The 19587-nt window shown below is 31.8% G+C and overlaps 2 protein-coding genes across 2 annotated transcripts in view; one reads left to right on the top strand and one right to left on the bottom strand.

The window, feature by feature from the left end:
- Positions 1–19587, bottom strand: part of LOC143200986 (follicle-stimulating hormone receptor) — a 233562-nt gene that overhangs the window by 127410 nt on the left and 86565 nt on the right. The window lies entirely within an intron of this gene.
- LOC143200983 (rifampicin phosphotransferase) overlaps positions 1–19587 on the top strand; it is an 84374-nt gene that overhangs the window by 40135 nt on the left and 24652 nt on the right. The window contains exons 10-21 of the mRNA XM_076411798.1: positions 908–1066; positions 3837–4003; positions 4065–4210; positions 5903–6042; positions 6093–6228; positions 6341–6488; positions 8442–8543; positions 8602–8671; positions 8732–8838; positions 12179–12310; positions 12376–12525; positions 18431–18594. Of these exons, the coding sequence (XP_076267913.1) occupies positions 908–1066; positions 3837–4003; positions 4065–4210; positions 5903–6042; positions 6093–6228; positions 6341–6488; positions 8442–8543; positions 8602–8671; positions 8732–8838; positions 12179–12310; positions 12376–12525; positions 18431–18594 (1621 nt within the window). The remainder of the gene's footprint in view (positions 1–907; positions 1067–3836; positions 4004–4064; positions 4211–5902; positions 6043–6092; positions 6229–6340; positions 6489–8441; positions 8544–8601; positions 8672–8731; positions 8839–12178; positions 12311–12375; positions 12526–18430; positions 18595–19587) is intronic.

The following is a 19587-nucleotide window of genomic DNA, read 5'->3' as shown; positions in this document are numbered from 1 at the left end:
GGCAAAATAAGTCACATATCAATTAATTAAATAATAGGCAAATAGCAGCGAATAGTAACGAGTGATGAAAAGTGGATTTATTTTGAAACTGTGGAAACCTAATGAAACAATTAATAATGATCGCTACCAACAACAAGGGATCTCAAAATAGGCCCAAGATACCGTGAAGTGATTTTACATCACGATATCTCTCCGTCTCATAAAGCAGAAATCGGCCAAGGAAGCGTTAGAAGCACTTGGAATGGACATACTATCGTACCCGCCGTACTCTTCAGACCTTACCACGTTCGATAATCAACTTCTCACAACAATGGATCTCGCGCTTGCAGAGCAGCCCACTCGCCATTTTAAAAAAAGTTTGAAATGGCTCGATGAATGGTTTTGCTCACGGAATAAACATTTTTTTTTGGGATAGCATCCATAAAAGATGGGCAAGATGTTTAGAATTAAATGACCAATATTTTGAATTTTTTTTTCATTGTCCATGTAGTTTTTTTCCGAAGAATTTCCGGTACACTTGGTAATATTAAAAAGTCCTTGAATTTGATAGTTTCAGAATAATATCCAGTTTGACAAAGGAAACATCGTGTTGGTAACAAAAAATGGTAACAACTCGATTAAAATTAATTCATTAATAATAAACAACTGTAATTGTGATAATTTATTGGTATCGTTTTTTTGTCGAACGATTGAAATTAATTTCAACACCTAATGTTCACCTCAAACGAAAATATATTCAAATTAAACCGACACCTAATAACATAAATCATACGAGTTAATTCGAATAACCGTAATGCAATATTAAATACAAATATTTTCAAAAACACGCTTCAACTAACTCGGTCTGTATAACTTTGTACGAAACCACCCAATAATCAAGCACGTTCTTTTTGTTTTTCTCTTTTAGCAAAAACCGACGAATACTCTTGCGTATTCAACCTGAACAAGTCCCTAATGTATTCTGCAAATCTGACAAACAATTTTGAACTTTTGAGCGTAGAGAGCCAATGCAACGTGAATATCAGCCGTGGAAAAGCTTTGATTGATTTTTGGTACTACAATGAAAGTAAGTATAAAGTAATACTCTAAAACCCTTTAAGCTCCTTGTGTTTACCATTCCATATATTAATTATGTAAAAACATGATTATTAACGAAATGTTCATGTCTATAGGCTAGAAATGTATTTTAAAAATTATCGACATATCCGAGAATAAAAATTATCGATACTTATTTCTTTAATATATCGATATTTTTTCAATAGAAGGAAAAATAACGAAATTAAAAAATATCGGAAACAAAAACGTCTACATACCGACCAGAAAACATCTATATTTAGTGATAACTTTTTGAAAAGTAGCTATATTTTTAATGATAACTTAAAATTAATTATCAAAAATTACCAAAGTTATCTATAAAAGTTTATTTAAAATATCGATATATCTTTATATAGCCATATGTATATTCCAGTGTATAATTTTTAAGGCCACTTGTTATTTTCGCGAGATTCACAACTTCATATTAAAACTAACACACAGTATATTTTATGTTTTAACTGTACTCAAAGTAAAATCCACCATAGTTGAAGGATAGAACTAAACTACCAAAGCCTAACTTGAAGCATGAAAATATATCAACAAAATCAGTTACAAAACTTATAAATTCAAGAAAGCTTTCAGTCGGCTTGATTGCCGCAATTGACGATAAAGCGGACAGGACGGTCCACCTACTGTTGCGATAGTCGCGGGTTGTCCGAATCCTGCTGGAGCATGGTCGTGAATGTATGTTTGACTGTTTAATATTTGTAATTTTCCTAGGCAAAAGTGTAAAAGCACACAAGGAAAATGATGCCAGTCACGCCAGTAACCAGGCAGGGTAGGACCGAATGTCTTCTGGGCTTAATGCCGAGGGCCGTGGTTCGGAGCCCATGTTCAACTGTAGGTCCAGTCCAGATAAACCACTAGTTGGTAAAAGGAGACTTTAAAATATATTTTAAAAAATGAAAGCTTCCAATGGAACCTGAACTTAAATAGTTGGAGGATATTAAGCGTGGAAATTAATTCCTAACATTTTTTTGGTAAAAATCTAGTTTATTTAAAGTAAAATAGATTACATTTTTATACAAAGCAACAAAAATTATTTGTAAACACTTTTTAAATCAATTCATATTGTTTATATAACATAATTACCAAAACACTTATATCCTTTCATAACCACATATAATTACTAAATAGTTTTCACAATTTTATTATATTAAGCTCCATTGATTAGTTACAACTAGGGATGCACAACAATATCGATATTTTTGATCGTTATTTTTCTGGACCTATATATCGATTAGCCGATATTTTTGTAAGCTGATATTTTTCGATAATTTTTTATAAAAATTAAAGATGTTTCCTAAACATTTAAAAAACCTTTTAATAATTTTTAATAATACTTATATATGTATATATAATTTCTTTTTTCATGAATTTAATTAATATTGATATTCTATAGTCGCTTTCTCTGCGTTTTGTCTCTTTATGTTTATAACACTAGAGCAGTTTGCTTCCTCAGTGGCATTTAGATTTTCTATAATAATAAATGTAATTAAACAAACTTCAAATGCATCACTGATGTTCTTAACAGTCATCAATAGACTACTGAGGAGTGTTGGGCAAGCTGCTTCATTTAGTTCGAGCTTGACAGCTATTAACAATAGACAACGTTTCAGATTTAAAAAAAAAAGTGGAAAAAAATCATTTTCGTATGACGATTAGATATTACTTTTTGCCTAAAAATATAACCAAAACCAAGGAAGGATTGCTAAATACTAAAGGGACTCTAGGGCCTATCAGATTCAATGATTAAGAAGCGGTCCACTGAGTTTTGTTATAAAATCCATAGGACGATCAGATAATGAAAGTATATGAGGTAGCTGGTGCTGCAAGCACCTCTACTGAGTTAATACATCACTTTTTACCTGAATATTTTGAGACGAAAAACCTATACGCGCGATGGATGCCGTGATTGCTTACTCTCGACCATAAACACACCGTGTGACTTCAAAGGAGTGCTTGGCGATGTTCAGTAGCACCAAAGAAGGCCAAGTTGTGATTGTCGGTCAGCCACATCTTCTTTGGATATCATTCATATCAATTATATTAATAAAGGTAGAATGATCATCCGCGAGTATTTTCTAGAGCTCTTTGACAAACTAGATATTGATTTGAAGCAAAAACGACAGCATTTAGCGAAGAAAAAAGTGTTGTCCTATCAAGACGAGACACACTTGTGTAGTCACCATACTAAAAATCTAAAAATTAGTCTACAAACTTTTACACAAAATATTTTAATTTTTTATTTACAACAAACAACCCCAATTAGCATATCCCCTAGATTGGAGGTGGAATTAAGACGTCATCACTGACAGAAACGCATATTCTGAATGCCTTGAGAAAATCTATTATTTGGATGTAAAAACAAAATTAAAAAAACGTTGAACTAAATGTATGCTGAGAAATTGCTATTGAATATTTTTGCTAAAAAAATATCTTCCATTAAAAAAAAACCACTGACTTGTCGAACTGTTCTCGTATGTACGTGTGTATATGTAGATATCCTGATAAAAGCATTCCTATTATGCTTCATTTATATCATCTAAGTTTCCGGGAACAAAGTTAAGATGGTCGTGCATAAAGTCGATTTTAAATCTCAACAGACAACTAAAAGTTTTGAACTTGCCTATCATGTTATCCACGATAACTTTATAGTTAGGGTCTTTCGCATTACCTAGAAATTTAATCACAACTTGTTTAAATGATGTTTACTCCTAAAACCTCTTGATTATTTTCAGGGATTTTTGATGTTCCAAAATTGCCACCGCTTTTGCACGAGAAAAAAATTGAACCATTGCCAGCTACACTTGTTGTTAACATAAAAGATGATGAAGCTAAAATCGTGGATTTGACCGGAGGCAAAGGGACATCATTAGCACTATTGGCCTCTCTAAACTCGACAGAAGTACAAAAATATTTACGCAAGACTCTTCCAACAGTATCATATATATCACTTTATATTACAGTTCACTATACCAGATGGTATTATTCTCACAGTAAATGCCTTCAAGCAACACATTTCAAATTGCATAGATATTGTAAATGCCATCAAAAATGTTGAAGATATATTTTGCGGAAAGATCGATGGTGATCGGGAAGAAAAATGCAAGGAGTAAGTAACATTAGATTTAGTGATATCCATTTGCCAAAAACGTACCTAGAAATTTGTAATTTAAAAAATCGGGGCTTTAAAAAAGTGCTTCATTCGTTCTCCGTGATGCTACAGTTTTGTTCTTAATTAATATGCAAATATGAGCAAAGCTACATTAACTGCTTAAGTCCATCCATATCTGGAATGATAAAATTATATATATTATTGTATATACAAATGTTTGAATGAACACGTAAAATCATATCAAATCAAAATAGAGTAACAAGTGATAGTATATATATATATATATATATATATATATATATATATATATATATATATATATATATATATATATATATATATATATATATATATATTACCGTTTTGATCGATGGTCTTTTACTTTTTGGATAAAAATGTTTCGATTTTGTTTTGTTTTAACAGCTCTTCACAGATGGAAACTTGATTCATTAAAGGTTTCACAGTTAAATCATTCTTAAATCAATCTTCACTTTGTCTATCAAATACTTTTTCGAAATGAGTATATGCTAGGTGTATATGTTTTTGGGCTAATTTTTTTCCACTATTTGTCTTATACTAAATATATGGTCTTCTTGCTTTTCCGAATCAGCTTTCGATTCGTCGTGTTAGCCTCTTATCTACTATTGATTTTGGATGATATCCTATAATTTTCACGTATATTTTCATAGCTATACACAAGAGAGTAATATTTGTAAACAATAAGGGCTTTTTACCAATTTTATGAAATTTGTTCCCCTTTTCATACTGACATCACATCACATATATCTTAAATTTCTACCAAAAATTCAATAGCTTTCTAACTCATTTCTCGGTATATCCACTACTAGCTTATCAGACAAGCATTTCCAATCTTTTCCATGCCATGTTTTCTCTCTCTTTTAATTTTCTGTGCTCTTTCTTTTCTAGTTAATTGGTTGGTGGATTTAGTTGTTCCCTACAGACAAAGCAATTACTGAAAGTATTCTTTCCATCTCTCCATTATTTTTTCAACTTCAGTTATTATGTTTCCTTTTTATCTTTTATGCATATTATATTGCTTACTTTTTTACAAGTTTTTAAAACTTTATAACTAATTTTAGTTTTCCTTTCCTTTTTGCCTTCTTTCTTTCTCCAAATTGTGTCAGTGTTTCCTCTTTTGCATCTTATATCGTTCGCGTTCTGCTTTTCTGTATACTTCGTATATATATATATATATATATATATATATATATATATATATATATATATATATATATATATATATATATATATATATATATATTATACACACATCATTACTCATGTATCCACAATCTCTCTTCTGTTCTCTCTATCTACCAGTATGTAATCTACGTTGTTCGCTGATTTGCTTTTCAAATAACGTTTTTGTTATTAGTATAATTATAGTTAAAAACAAAAGATTCTTCTAATTTCTCATGTACTCTTAAGTAAATGGTTTTAAATCGTTACATGATCGATGTTTGGTTCCGTAGTAATGTTCCGAGATGATATATTTCGGTGTAGATAAATAATTTTAAGATTATCATCATCTTATTCATCGAGTGGCCGTTCGGAACAAGGTTAAGCTTTAATAAAGATATTTCTGTAACGAAAACCAGCAAACCAATTCTGACACTGGTATTCGTTTACACACTTTCCAGAATGTATATTTATAAATTATTATTTTAGAGCCGTTCATGTTTTACAAAATGAACCAGTATCTCCCGAATTAACCGACGTCATCCTAACAGAACTAGGCAAAATTAAACAATATTTAAACAGCGATGACATAACATCTATTAGTTGGGCTGTGCGTTCTTCAGCGATGGGTCAGTTCGTAAGTCCTAATCAACACATCAATAAAACGATACCTTTATAGGCGAAGACTCCGAGGAATTATCTGCAGCTGGTCAAAATGAAACCATCCTTGGATGTCGCAGTGACAAAGAAATTATATCAGCTGTTGCAACTTGCTGGGCGTCACTCTATACATATCAAAGTGTTCAATATCGTTGGTAGGTTCCTTTACTTTTATAATTGACTTCAAATATTTTAAGAAAACCAAGTTTTTGGTGATATGGTATATGGTGATACTGCTTGGTTATGTTGAATTGTTTCTTATCTTAGGCAGCATGGTTTACCTATACAAACGGATATGGCCGTAGTGGTGCAGCGAATGGTTCCTTCAGACGCAGCTGGCGTACTTTTTACGTGGCATCCCTCTACTTCGAACCCATCTCAAATGGTAATCACGTCTAACTATGGCTTAGGAGAGGTAAGATTTTATGTTATAACTAACAAGTCAATTGAAAAGTCCCCGGCCTGACACATATATGGCGCTACTAGAATGAAATTCATATGTTTTTAGTTAGCCCTAACCCTCAAAAGATTCGTGTATAAATTTGACAGCTGTCGGATCATTAGTTTGTGAATTACAACATTTTGAGTGAAGCAACGTTTGCTATTGTGAAAAAACAAATAAAATTAATTTCGATTGTTGATAAAATATTGCTTTTTGATGATAAAAAATATAGTTGAAGCAAAAACATGGTTTGATGCCGAGTTTCCGGACACTGCCACAGGAAAATCAACCACCAATGATTGGTATGCAAAGTTTAGACGTGACGAAATGAGCACCGAAGACGATGAACGTAGTGGACACCGAAAAGAGGTTGTTACAGATGAAAACATTTTAAACATGTCCGTAAATTGAATTTTAATGAAATAACAGATACACTAAAGATATAAACTGAACGTGTAAATCATGTCATTCGCGAATATTTGGGTATGAGAAAGCTCTGTGCAAAGTGGGTGCCGCGCGAGCTCACTTTTGACCAAAAACAACGATGAGTTGTTGATGCGGAGCCGTGTTTGAAGATGATCTAATGCAATAAACCCGAGTTTTTGCGTCGATATGTGACAATAGATGAAATATGGCTCTATTATTTCATCTGAGTGGACTGCACACGATGCGACACGACGAAAAAGGAAGGACCATCTATAGCGAATATTACATAGCACTATTGAACCGTTTGAAAGACGAAATCGCCGAGAAAATCCGCATTTGAACAAAAAGACAGTGCTGCTTCACCAAGACAATGCACCGTGTCAAAAAGTCAGTGAAAACGATAACAAAATCCATGAATTGGGCTTCAAATTGCTTCCTCATCCTCCGTATTTTTTAGATCTGGCCCCCCGCGACTATTTCCTGTTCTCAGATCTCAAAAGAACGCTCGCTGGGAAGCGATTTTCGTCAAATGAAGAGGTGATCGCCAAAACTGAGGCCTATTTTGAAGCAAAGGACAAATCGTACTGCAAAAATGGTATCGAAAAGTTTACCTACTAATATACCTACTAACTTTGGCAAAAGATGTGCTTTATTATGGTAGGCCGGGTATTTTTCAATTGACCTGTTATTTTGTTGTTTTAATGGAAATAAATTGCAACTTGAAGTGAATACAGTATGAAAAGTATGAATGAAACTGTCAACACAAGTTTATTATAATTTACCAAAACCCTTATAGTATAACTACTTCACTAGTCATATCTTGCAACGTGCGCTGATTCATCTATGTTTTTAAACACCCATTGATATATTATCATCTCTACTACACGATATGCCATCTCCCTTTTATAAAAAACGATGGAAGATAGTTTTACTCGGAATTTATATATTTCCGCTTGTTTTTTTTTAAAGCATATACGATTTATTATACCAATAGTTCATGACTGTAGACATTTGAGCAACGGCAATCAACATTCGGTTGATTTTTCAGCCTGAACTGCCAAATTATATTAAGGCGTGCTTTGAGTAACAGCGTATCGATTGCTAATTCAAAATCAATCTACCAATACAAATTCAATTTAGATATTTCAGGAAAACTACTTCGAAGTTCAATATTTACCAGAACTATAGGACTATAATTTTTTATTTTTGTAGGCCTGATACTGTAATAGTATTAATTTTATCGTTGAAATATTTTATGTAATGTAAGTAAAAATTCGACGTTATTCGTCAAGGTACTCACCTTCAAGAATTGTTCAATCAGTACAGCATTATTCTTATATGTCTTTTCCGTAGAACTATTTGTGTTTGCTTTCAAAATAGGGTTCAAATTCTGCAAACAATTCTTCATTTAAACCAAAACTCTTTCCCTGAGTCAGTATTTTGAAAAACATAAACGTCGATCTTATCAATATAATAGTAATTTGATTTATTTAATTTTAGAGTGTCGTATCAGGCAATGCAGAACCTGATACATTCATCCTAAACAGAACGTATGATGGTCAAATATGTCTGCTGGATGAATCAATTGGATCAAAATCGAAGGTTCTACGTTAACAAAATTTAGGGCTACCGCAACCTATTAATCTTTAACTATTTTTAGGTATTAAAACTTACTGAGGATGGAGTAAAAGAAATAGGTGCAGACGAATTTTTAATAGTCGGTTATGAAGGTATGTAATGTAACACTATCTATATTTTAGATGGTTAATTTGTAATTAATTTATTTTAAGATAATTGGAGCATCACCAAAGAACAGGCTACTAAACTAGGAAAAATCGGTTTAGATTTGGAGAAAGCATTTGGAGGTCCGCGTGATATTGAATGGGCATTTTATAAGGTAAGTATCATCTATAACGTTGATTATTAATTGCACTGAAAGTATTGAGTTATCCATTTGCAACTATATACGAAAAACAACTTTTGTTGCTATATATTTATTCTGATTATTTCATGTGTACTACGATTGTTGAAGATAAAATGTAAAAACATATTTTGGGCCTGGTGAAAAACTTACTTGCTATTCTCTCAAGCCAACGTTGTCTAAATCGCCTAATAGCAGCAAAAAATAATTAGTATATCTCTATGCACTATTAACTTTATGAAACAGCAATTCCAATGGTCTTATTTACTTCAACTGCTAACTGTCAAGATGGAAATCAGATTTATCTACTAAGCTGAGTTTAAAACCAAAATTGGAAAAGTTTTCAACATTTCTCAATATTGTATCTCAATAACTCATTTCTTAGAGTCAATATCACTACATAGTATAAAACAAAGTCGCCTTTTCTGTCCCTATATCCCTATGTGCGCTTAAATCTTTAAAACTACGCAACGGATTTTGATGCGGTTTTTTTCAATAGATAGAGTGATTCAAGAGGAAGGTTTATATGTATAATACATGCATAATATACTAAGGCAACATTGCTAATTTTAGAGGTTTCTAACGTGATGTCGTAAATTAACCTATTTTTTTAGGCTTATTTAGCAATTAGCAAAAACGCTGCCTAACCCTACGAGTTAGATCAAATGAATGTACTACAGTATTGTACACCATAAAAAGGTCTACAAAAAAGTCCGCGATGGTATATGTTTATCTTTTAGGGATAACCCACATTAACCATTTTTATTGTTTACTTTTTACGTGAGAAAATGGCTTATTTACGAAGCTATTTTAAGCAATACGGTATTAATCCTTATCGAATTAAGTACCTTAAATACAGTGTGCAATTAATATAGATCAATATGGTTCCTTACAGCATGTAAATTAAACAAATATTTTCGGAGATATTACAAATTTAAAATTTGCGTTTAAAAATGTGTAATGTAATAAAAATTGTATGAATTTAGATATTCCAAAGATAGCAGGAAATCTTCATAGTAAGTATAGGGGAAGAGGAATTGTTTTACTCCAAATCTAATGCGTGCAGGCCCAGGGCAGTAATGAATGAACCAAAAATACTGGATCGATTTTAATCATGTTTTCAATGAGTGACATAGGCATATATATTTTATGCCCGTGCAAAGTCGGAGCGGGCCGTTGTGTTTTTATATAAAACGTTCATATTTTTTCTGTAGTGTATTTAATTTACTATCAGCATTGCACCCGTGCGAAGCCGTGGCGGGTCGCTAGTTTAACAATAAAACTATATTGAAAATTAAATAATACCCTATATTTATAAAATCCAACAGAAATAGTTTCATTAATTACGTTAATTTTTTCATTAGAAGAAAGGGAGACTACTTGTCAATATTAAAAACATTTTCTAATTCACTTATACTTCATTGAAAGTAGACTTACGAATATATTGCAGTTATTTCCATACCTCTTGGTTAACAAAAAGGGGTTAAAAAGTCTTCAAAACCACATTTTCCATAGATTTTTTTATAACATCTTTATTGGTTAGGCTTAGTACAATCTTAATTTACAATTAATTTATTACTACTTTTCCTATATACTTGGATTAATTAACAAGCAAGACGAGTGCGAGAAAATACATCAAAATGTATTCCTCAATTATAAAATTATAATAACTTATAACTATAGTTTACACTAAATATTTACTCTTTATATAAGTTCGTATGGTTTTGTTGGCTTCAATTTCCTGACATCTTGCGCGCTGTCCAGCAGTTGTATTGCTTCCACGTTAGTATAATTTAGTAATCTTCTTTCGTGTTTCAAGGCTAAATCTTGGATAACTTCGCAAATCCATTTGATTTCCAGGTCATCGTGCAGTTCTTCGTTGGTTACATAGCGATAGGCATTGGTAATCAATCGAAGAACCTTATTTTGACAGCGTTGTATGACTAGTTGATTTGAGTTTTTAGTGCAACCCGATATTTACACCCCATAGGTCCAAATTGACTTTATAATTGTATTATTGATCAACATCTTTGATTTTAGATCAAGTTGAGGGTATCTTCCGATTAACCAGTATAGTTGTTTTATTTTGGTTCTAATGTGTTTTGCTTTTTGTCTAACGTGATATTTCCAATTTAATCTGCCGTCAAAATGGAGTCCGTGGTATTTCGCTGATTCTGCTTGAGGAATCGAGGATCCATTGAGTGATATAATTAAGTTTTTATTATTTTGCCGCAATTAAAAATTAACGTGGACAAATTTGGAACTATTAAGTTGAATTTTACAATCTTTCATCCATTTGTAGATTTTGTTGACTGCCACTTGCACTTTTTCTGTTGCCCTAGGCAAAGATATATCTTTTGCCATAATAATTGTGTCGTCAGCAACAGTTCCAAATAGTGTTTCTTTTGTTGTTGGAATATCAGCCGTGTAGAGTGGATACAGGAGAGGTCCGGTACAGGAGAGGTCTAAGATACTACCGAAACTCCAGCCGAGATATTTTTAAATGTCGAGAACGCCATTTCGTGCGATACTCTAAATTTTCTTCCAAATAAATATGACTCCCGCAATTGACAATTGTTACGCACTAAAAATTTGCTCAATTTACAGATTAATCCCAAACCCGATCAAAAGCTTATGAGACATCCAGGAATATTGCAGGGTAGTATTTATTTTCCTCAAACACTCTTTCACTGTGCACTTGATCGATTGTTGAATGGTTTCCTAGAAATGATGAATGTTTCGAACATTTGTATCGTAAAGAAAATATCCTCCTGTTTATCAGAATCTAAGCTAAAAGAAAGGATTTTCGGTGTACTTGATATTCATAAATTGATGTTCAATTGCATCTTCGAAGCAACGATGAGTAAGACGGGAAAAGAGGCCTGGATATCATTCGGAGAAGTTTGGACTAAATTTTGATGCAGTTGGAAAGCGTTTAAATATCATCTTATTGTAACTAATATTATGGACATGTTCAGGTTGTCTAATAATGCTTAAAATTCATGTATTTCACAACCACCTTGGCCTTTTTTTCTGAAAAAAAAACGTTATGTCTGAAGAGTAAAGGGAATATTTCGCAATGGGTATATTTATAGCACATAAAAGTGATGGAAAAGAATTACTCTCGGACATTGCACAGAGAACAGCAAAAACTTCCTCGTTTTCTAAGATATTTAGCCAATATTATGTGAGAGTATTATGGCGATTTTTATCAAAAGTGCTTTAGTAGACATTATTTAATGAAAAATGCGTAGTGCCCTAAAGTTTTGTCACCGATAAAAAACCCTCAAGTATATATGTATTTTTTAATTTCCAGAATAAACTGTATTTGCTTCAATCCAGACCTATAACCACGTTACACACCTGGTCCGAATTTGAATTAACACATGAGTTCGATTATCCCACACTGACTGAAAATAATATTTTAACGATTGCCAACGTTGGTGAAGTAAGTTTAAATAAATTCGATTCGAATTTTGCTCAAAAATAATGTTTTTTTTTTTTCATGTTTAGGTATATCCAGTTGCTGTTACTGCTTTGGGTGAAATAATATCTAAAGTCATCGACAGGGGTTTGCAGCTTCGAATTTGTGGCTATGTGAATCCATTTACTCAGAACTCAAACGTAACTTCTCATCATCGCTTACTGCTTGATGTAGTTTTGGTGAGTACATTTTCCTAAGACATTTGCATGAATACCAATATCTGTTAATCTGTTACGAAATTACGTTACAATAGTTACGCTTTCTGTCAATAGGATGTATTCGCTATATATATCCAGCAAAACACGATAATTGAATGAAAACCGAATGAAAAAAAAAATAACGCACTTTTTGTGTTTTATTGACTAATAATTGAATACTTTCACGGGGACATAAAGATTTACAATACTTTAGTTTAGAAAAACAACACACAATAAAAAATATTGTATAGTCAACTTTATCGTTTGTAATTAAATCGCAGAATTGGTCAAAATTTTGAATCTGAATAGGAATTAGAATTTATCACGAAAATTACTACTGGATGACACCTGATGGTTGAGACCACATGTCTTCAAATCATCATCACCCAATTTAAGGAGAAACAACTCATTTGTCACTTGACCAACCTTATTTTCGAGGAACCTGCACACATCTTTTTTGCGCGATTTTACATTCAATGTATCCAATCTAAAATCTGCACCGAAAAATATCACATGTGTCCTTTTCTACAATCATATGGGCAATATCTACACTCCAATATGAAAATAAACTATATCGTAAGAAGATTTACCTTCAAGAATCAATATACATTTTTTAATGCTTGATAATCTATTTAATCTATTAGGCACCGGTGTTTATATCATCCATATTTCTAGAAACTCTACAATTATTTATTTATTTACTCGTATGTTCTACAGACACAACATTTACAGTAGAATTATATGAGCAAAAATACATGAATAAAGTAACTAATCCCAATAATATACATAGCCACACAATCACAAACGCACGTCAATATCCTTAACCCAATTTATTCCTGACACTAGTCGTATTCTCTATGCCTTTAATTGTGCTAATAAATGTATCCTTTCTTCGCAAATTGGCGGTGCGATGTTATTTATGAGGTATTTGCACGTATTGTCATCATTTTTTACTTTAAATATACATTTATTGATACATTTTGCATCATTTTCTACCACTCTTTCCCATAACAGTGTAATAATGTAACAATGTAACAGTGTTTCCTATAAAATGAGGATGATGACATTACGTATGTTACTCCCTATTACTGAATCTTCTGGCTTTTCTACTTGAGATAGTCGTAGTAGTTTTTCTTTTGCTTGAAAAACAATGAATTTTGAGATATCGTATTTTTGAGTCATTTACAACAATCAATTACATACAATTCGTGTCATTTGCCCTTATTTTGGATATTTCCCATGATATGCAAGCGCCTGGAAGGAGTTGATTCATGAACTAACTACAACATCAACTATATATATACTGAACGTTCTTCGAGAGTTTCAGTGGGGTTTTTGTCCAATAAGTCTTGCAACTTATTGATCAGTCTTAATTCGTAGATCGATTAGTTTTAATTCGCCGAATAATTGGTACACGAACAGCAAAACTGTGAGTTTCATAAAGTGTGCCTAAAAACTACGGCTCTAGATTTCCTCAAATCAAACAACAAAAACAATGAGTGTCGAAAATGCAACATTCATGATCAGGGTCCGTATAAACTGAATAATTTAACAACCTCATTACCCTGTACAATTAAGCATTAATTTTGTTTATATGAGCCCTATTACACGATCCTACGAACTGTAGTATCGAGTACTATTCAAAGATACTTCAATTGACTCTCAATAAGAGTTGATATATATGAGTGAGAGTATATATTTCTAATTATTTTATATTTTGACAAATTTTGCTGTCTTTGCGTGTGGGTATGGACTCGTATGGTCATAATCCACAACTGAAGCCGTAGGTAGTTGCATTAAAATTACAGGATTTTTTTTAAGACTATTGACTTTAACTGCTGTATATATGTCAGAGTGACATTTTCATTATAACCTCCGCTATAATAGCCGTTGGTCTTTGTAGCTATACTTAATTATAATAATATTAAGTATTTATTTTTTTGTACATGATATACTTGTTATGATTTTTTACATCTTATATTAGATATGCTTAGTACAATCTTAATTTAAAAAATAATTTACTACCAATATTCTGTTGTACTTGCATTATTATAGAAGCAGATCGAATACGGGATAAGTACGTCAGGATGTATTTCCCAAATTAAAATTAAACTAAACTACTTAAGCTAAAGTTAAAAATACTCCTATATACTAAATAAATTCGTGTAGTTTGGTTTGCATCAATTTTTAAACTCCCACGTATTGTTCAGTAGCTGTATTGGTTCCACGTTGCTGCGATTTAGCAACCTTATTTCATATTTGAAGGCGAAATCTTGAATCACTTCGTATATCCATTTGATTTCGAGGTCATCGTACAGCTCTTGGTTGGTTACGTCGCGATAAGCATTGGTAATTAATTGTAGAACTTTGTTTTTTGTGCATTGGATTACTAGTTGGTGTGATGTTTTAGTGCAACCCCATATTTGCACCCCATAGATTTTTGTAATTGACTAATACATTTTTTTTTTGATTTTATATCAAATTGAGAGTTTCTTCTGACTAAAGTGTAATGTTGTTTGATTTTGATTTTAATCTGCTCTGCTTTTTGTCTAACATGATGTTTCTAATTTATCCTACCATCGAGATGTATTCCAAGGTATTTAACTGATTCTGCTTCAGGAATGGGGCATCTATTAAGTGATATAATTAGGTTTTTGTTATTTCTCCGCAAAAAGTATTTGGAGCTATTAAACTGTATTTTCCGTTCTCTAGTCCATTTGTAGATCTTGTATACTTGTACTTGGTTTTCTTTCTACTTGTACTTTTTCTACAGCCTTAGATCTTTTGTCATGATAACTATGTCGTCGACAAATATTCCAAGTACAGTTTCTTTTGTTGTTATTAGCAGTTTCCAAAACGCATCACTAGTTGATTCTGTCTTCACAATTAATGAAGTTAAGTCAATATCATGACTATATTTTGAATTAAATCTTGTAGCCTGCGCCTGCAAAAGTATTTCTAAGTATTTCTTAGATATTGTTTAACAGTATTCAAATACTAAACTATCTGTTGTTAAACGGTTTTTATTTTGGTTTGTAATTTTCAGAACACTTTAATTAAATGTTTTACCCAATATTTTAAAAATTATTGTCTTTATATATTTGACGTACTTAACCTGCGTTCGTAATTAATTACCGATCGAAATGGTAATGAGGATAATGAGGCCAAGCGAAAGCCGCCCTCCTTGTCGTCGACGAACCTTCTGGATAAGTTCCATTTCGTCGGGGGAGGAAATCAAATCAAACGAGGACCCATAAATAAGAGCGGGAGAAGGTCCTCGCTGAAAAATCCGTCTAAGGTTTACGACTTTATAATAGATATTTTGTAAAGGTGAAGTTTTTTCGTCTCTCTTTTTGCCTTCAAATCGCTACGAAATTGAATTTGTCTGACGCGTGACAAGACAGATTGATATTAAGGTTTCCCTTCTTTCTTTCCCTACTCTTCCTTCTCATACAGAAGTTATTTTAGGATGGTACACGGCGAAGTTCGAATCGCGGTTTCCCCAAACAGTATACCAAGATACAAGACTGAAACTGAGACAACTCCTATGTTTTGTTAAAATTTGAATCCACATGGTACATTCATTTTTTCACGTGTAGTTTGAAGTTACTGCACTAATTTTGTTTTTTTTTATGGAGGCGCCTAATTTGATTACTATTATCCAGTAATTTAATCATTAATCACTTTAAAAAAGAATGTATTGAAAAATATTTGTACAATCTATATTAATTAAAATATTTTCTCATTCTTGCTGTAAAAGTATACCCTTCACTACTTTTTCAACGTATTACCGAGAGGATGACTGTGTAAATATTGTTGGAGAGTTGGAGATATGTCAATCAGATATATCTAGCCATTTAGCGGCTCATAATACACATTGCTGATCTCACTATATGCCCAGCATTTTATGGCCATGAATATTCGGCCTCGGAATAAGTTTGGACAACTTTCCTGGACTAAACCAAAATATTTTACGCTTGGATTCATTGCAGTGGATCAAGTTTTCATTGCCAATCGCGATACCTTACAGAAAACTCTTCTTTCTTGCCTAGTAAGCAATCAACAATTGAATTGGCACTTTAAATCAATTCGTATAGTGGTTATTTTCTTTTCTTTTAAATTTTTCCCAACACCCTATTTTCCACCACTCACACACAAAAATAAAAACAATGTGTCCGTCAAATGCAAAGCTGTCTGAAAATTTCTTATTAGTTTCAGATGGGGTTTCTTCCAATAACTCCTAAGATTTCATTGTCCTCCAATTTTGATTACTATGTTTAATATGTTTCAGCAGAAAATATCCTTTAACCAAACAACAAATGTAATGAGGTCAAAATTGCAGTTTTAAACGATCGACAATTATCGTTTGTATGTACTGATGATTAACTAAGTAATATTAAAAGGAAACTAAAAAGTTAGATTAGCTTGTTGATATCTCTGAGTAAGATACAGGCAGGCTACCAAATTAAACAATTCTCATCGTTGTTCACAAAAAGAACCCTTAGATCTTTGTAGAAGTCCTCATTTCTTATAAAAATCAAAATTTTGTATCAAAATATATTCCTTGATGTTTATCACTAACAATGTATTATAACAATAAAAATGTTGACATTTAAGAATGTTGAAAGTTGCAAATAAACAAGGAATATAAGATCTAACATTTCTTATATATAACATAAAACACTCATAAAAGGTAAGTTTTTTTTATAACATTTTTATCACATACGCTTAGAACAATCTTAATTTACAATTAATTTATTACTACTTTTCCTATGTACTTGGCTTAATTCACAAGCAAGACGAGGGTGAGAAGAAAATATATTAATATGTATTCCTCAATTATAGAAATATAATTTAGCGATTTAGTAATCTTCTTTCGTGTGTCAAGGCGAAATATTGGATAACTTCGCAAATCCATTTGATTTCCAGGTCATCGTGCAATTCTTCGTTGGTTACGTAGCATTAGACATTGGTAATCAATGGAAGAACCTTGTTTAGACAGCGTTGTATGACTAGTTGATTTGAATTTTTAGTACAACCCCATATTTGCGCCCCAAATTGGCTTTATAATTGTATTATAGATCAACCTCTTTGATTTTAGATCAAGTTGGGAGTATCTTCCGACTAACCAGTATAAATATTTTATTTTGGATCTAATATGCTTTGCTTTTTTTTTCTAACGTGATATTTCCAATTTAATCTACCATCAAGATGGATTCCAAGGTATTCCAAGGTAGCTGATTGTGCTTGAAGAATCGGGTATCGATTGAGTGATATAATTAAGTTTTTTTTTATTTCACCACAACGCAAAATTAACGTGGACAGATTTGGAGCTATTAAGTTGAATTTTTCAATCTTCCAAATATTGCCCTGGGCAGAGATATATCTTTTGCCATAATAATTGTATCGTCAGCAAAGGTTCAGCAAGTAGTGTTTCTTTTGTTGTTGGCAAGTCAGCAGTGTAGTGTAGTATATATATATATATATATATATATATATATATATATATATATATATATATATATATATACGAGTATCCCCCTGTATTAAAACTTTTAATCTATCTCGTATTAAGTAAATATTAAGTAATTGTAAAGGGAATCCGATCTTAAGATTGCTTAGAAACTCTCCAAATAGAACAAAATAAGCTAAAACAAAAAAAAAGACTCGTTGAAAGGTTGGTTTTTAATAGTACCACAATTCTCATATTCAATAAACTATCTAATCAAATATAGATAAGAAATGATAGATATATAATTAAACTCATGTAATAACTATATAACTTAACTTAGTACAGATTGATGTTATTCAATTAGTTTGTTTTATTGTGAAAATACTTTTATATCTCATACTAATATTAATTTAATATACCACTGTTTTTTTTCAGACCATTCACAAGAATGCCAAGAAAGAGATTGAAATGCCGTCGAAAATATTGGACTTGGCCATATTCGGACATGTCGTTATCAACGAGCACATAAATCAGATTGTTTTAGACAGACTGGGACCATCTAAAAAGATGGAGGACGTAAAGGAGCTATTAAGAATGTTGTAAGGAAATAACATCGTGTCAATGTCTTTAAATTTAATTTAATTAAATGGTATATATTAATTGTTCACTTTGTCTATTTATAGTTACTAATTATTATATCATATTTATACTATATTGAACGTTACAAGAGTTTTACCTTAAATCAGCCTCTTTCAAATAAATGACTTCAGGTTAGATCAATAACCTTTTAACGTTTTAGTATAGAAATTATTTAATCTAATCTAATTTAAATTAAAAGTCTGCTTTTAACTTTTCAAGTAATTTCTATTATATTTGTAAATATTGATGATATTAGTCTTTACAGCTTTTAATGATAGTTGATGTTGTCTCACTGTTATATTATTTGGTATATATTATTTTGCATTACAGGAAAATAACTTAAAATCAAAATAATTAGAAATTGTTGAGTCGAGGAAGAAATCCATAATTTCTTCACTGTATGTGTAATTTCTGAGATTTCCAAACAAAAAACTAAACCAACAAACTACATAAGTTAACGAGTCTGTTCTTAAGCCAGTTTTTTTTTGGCATGGAAGAAATTTCAGTCGAATTAAGCAAGGTTCGTGTCACTAAAAGCTATCGTGGGAGACAATAGTATTTCTATAGATTCTATTCTATAGAATAGCAGAACTTTTTGTAGCTTCAGACAACGACGGCCATCTTTACTAACTTCAAGAGACTAGTATTTATGTCAAGAGTGTAGCATTCTTAAAAAAAAGTGGCTCGAGATTCTGTAAGGAAAGTTTGAGTCCTTTTTCTTTTCCATATCTTTCTTGTAAAGTATTAAATATTTTTTTAATAAACTTGTTTTATTGGGGTGTGAAATTAAAAATAAACTTTTTTCTTTTTTGAACCAGTGCACATAAGTTATTGAGAGTCGATTCAACAGCCAGAATTAAGCATTTTTGAAGTGCTTCCTTCGAAAAAAATACAAGGACCTTGTTGGAACATTATTGTTCATGTATCTACTTTTCATCTCCACTACAATAACT

The sequence above is a fragment of the Rhynchophorus ferrugineus genome, unplaced genomic scaffold (genome assembly GCF_030347505.1).
Source record: "Rhynchophorus ferrugineus isolate W39M unplaced genomic scaffold, kcgeb_rfMv2 rfM8, whole genome shotgun sequence".
NCBI lineage: Eukaryota > Metazoa > Arthropoda > Insecta > Coleoptera > Curculionidae > Rhynchophorus > Rhynchophorus ferrugineus.
This window is presented reverse-complemented; position numbering and strand designations above follow the sequence as displayed.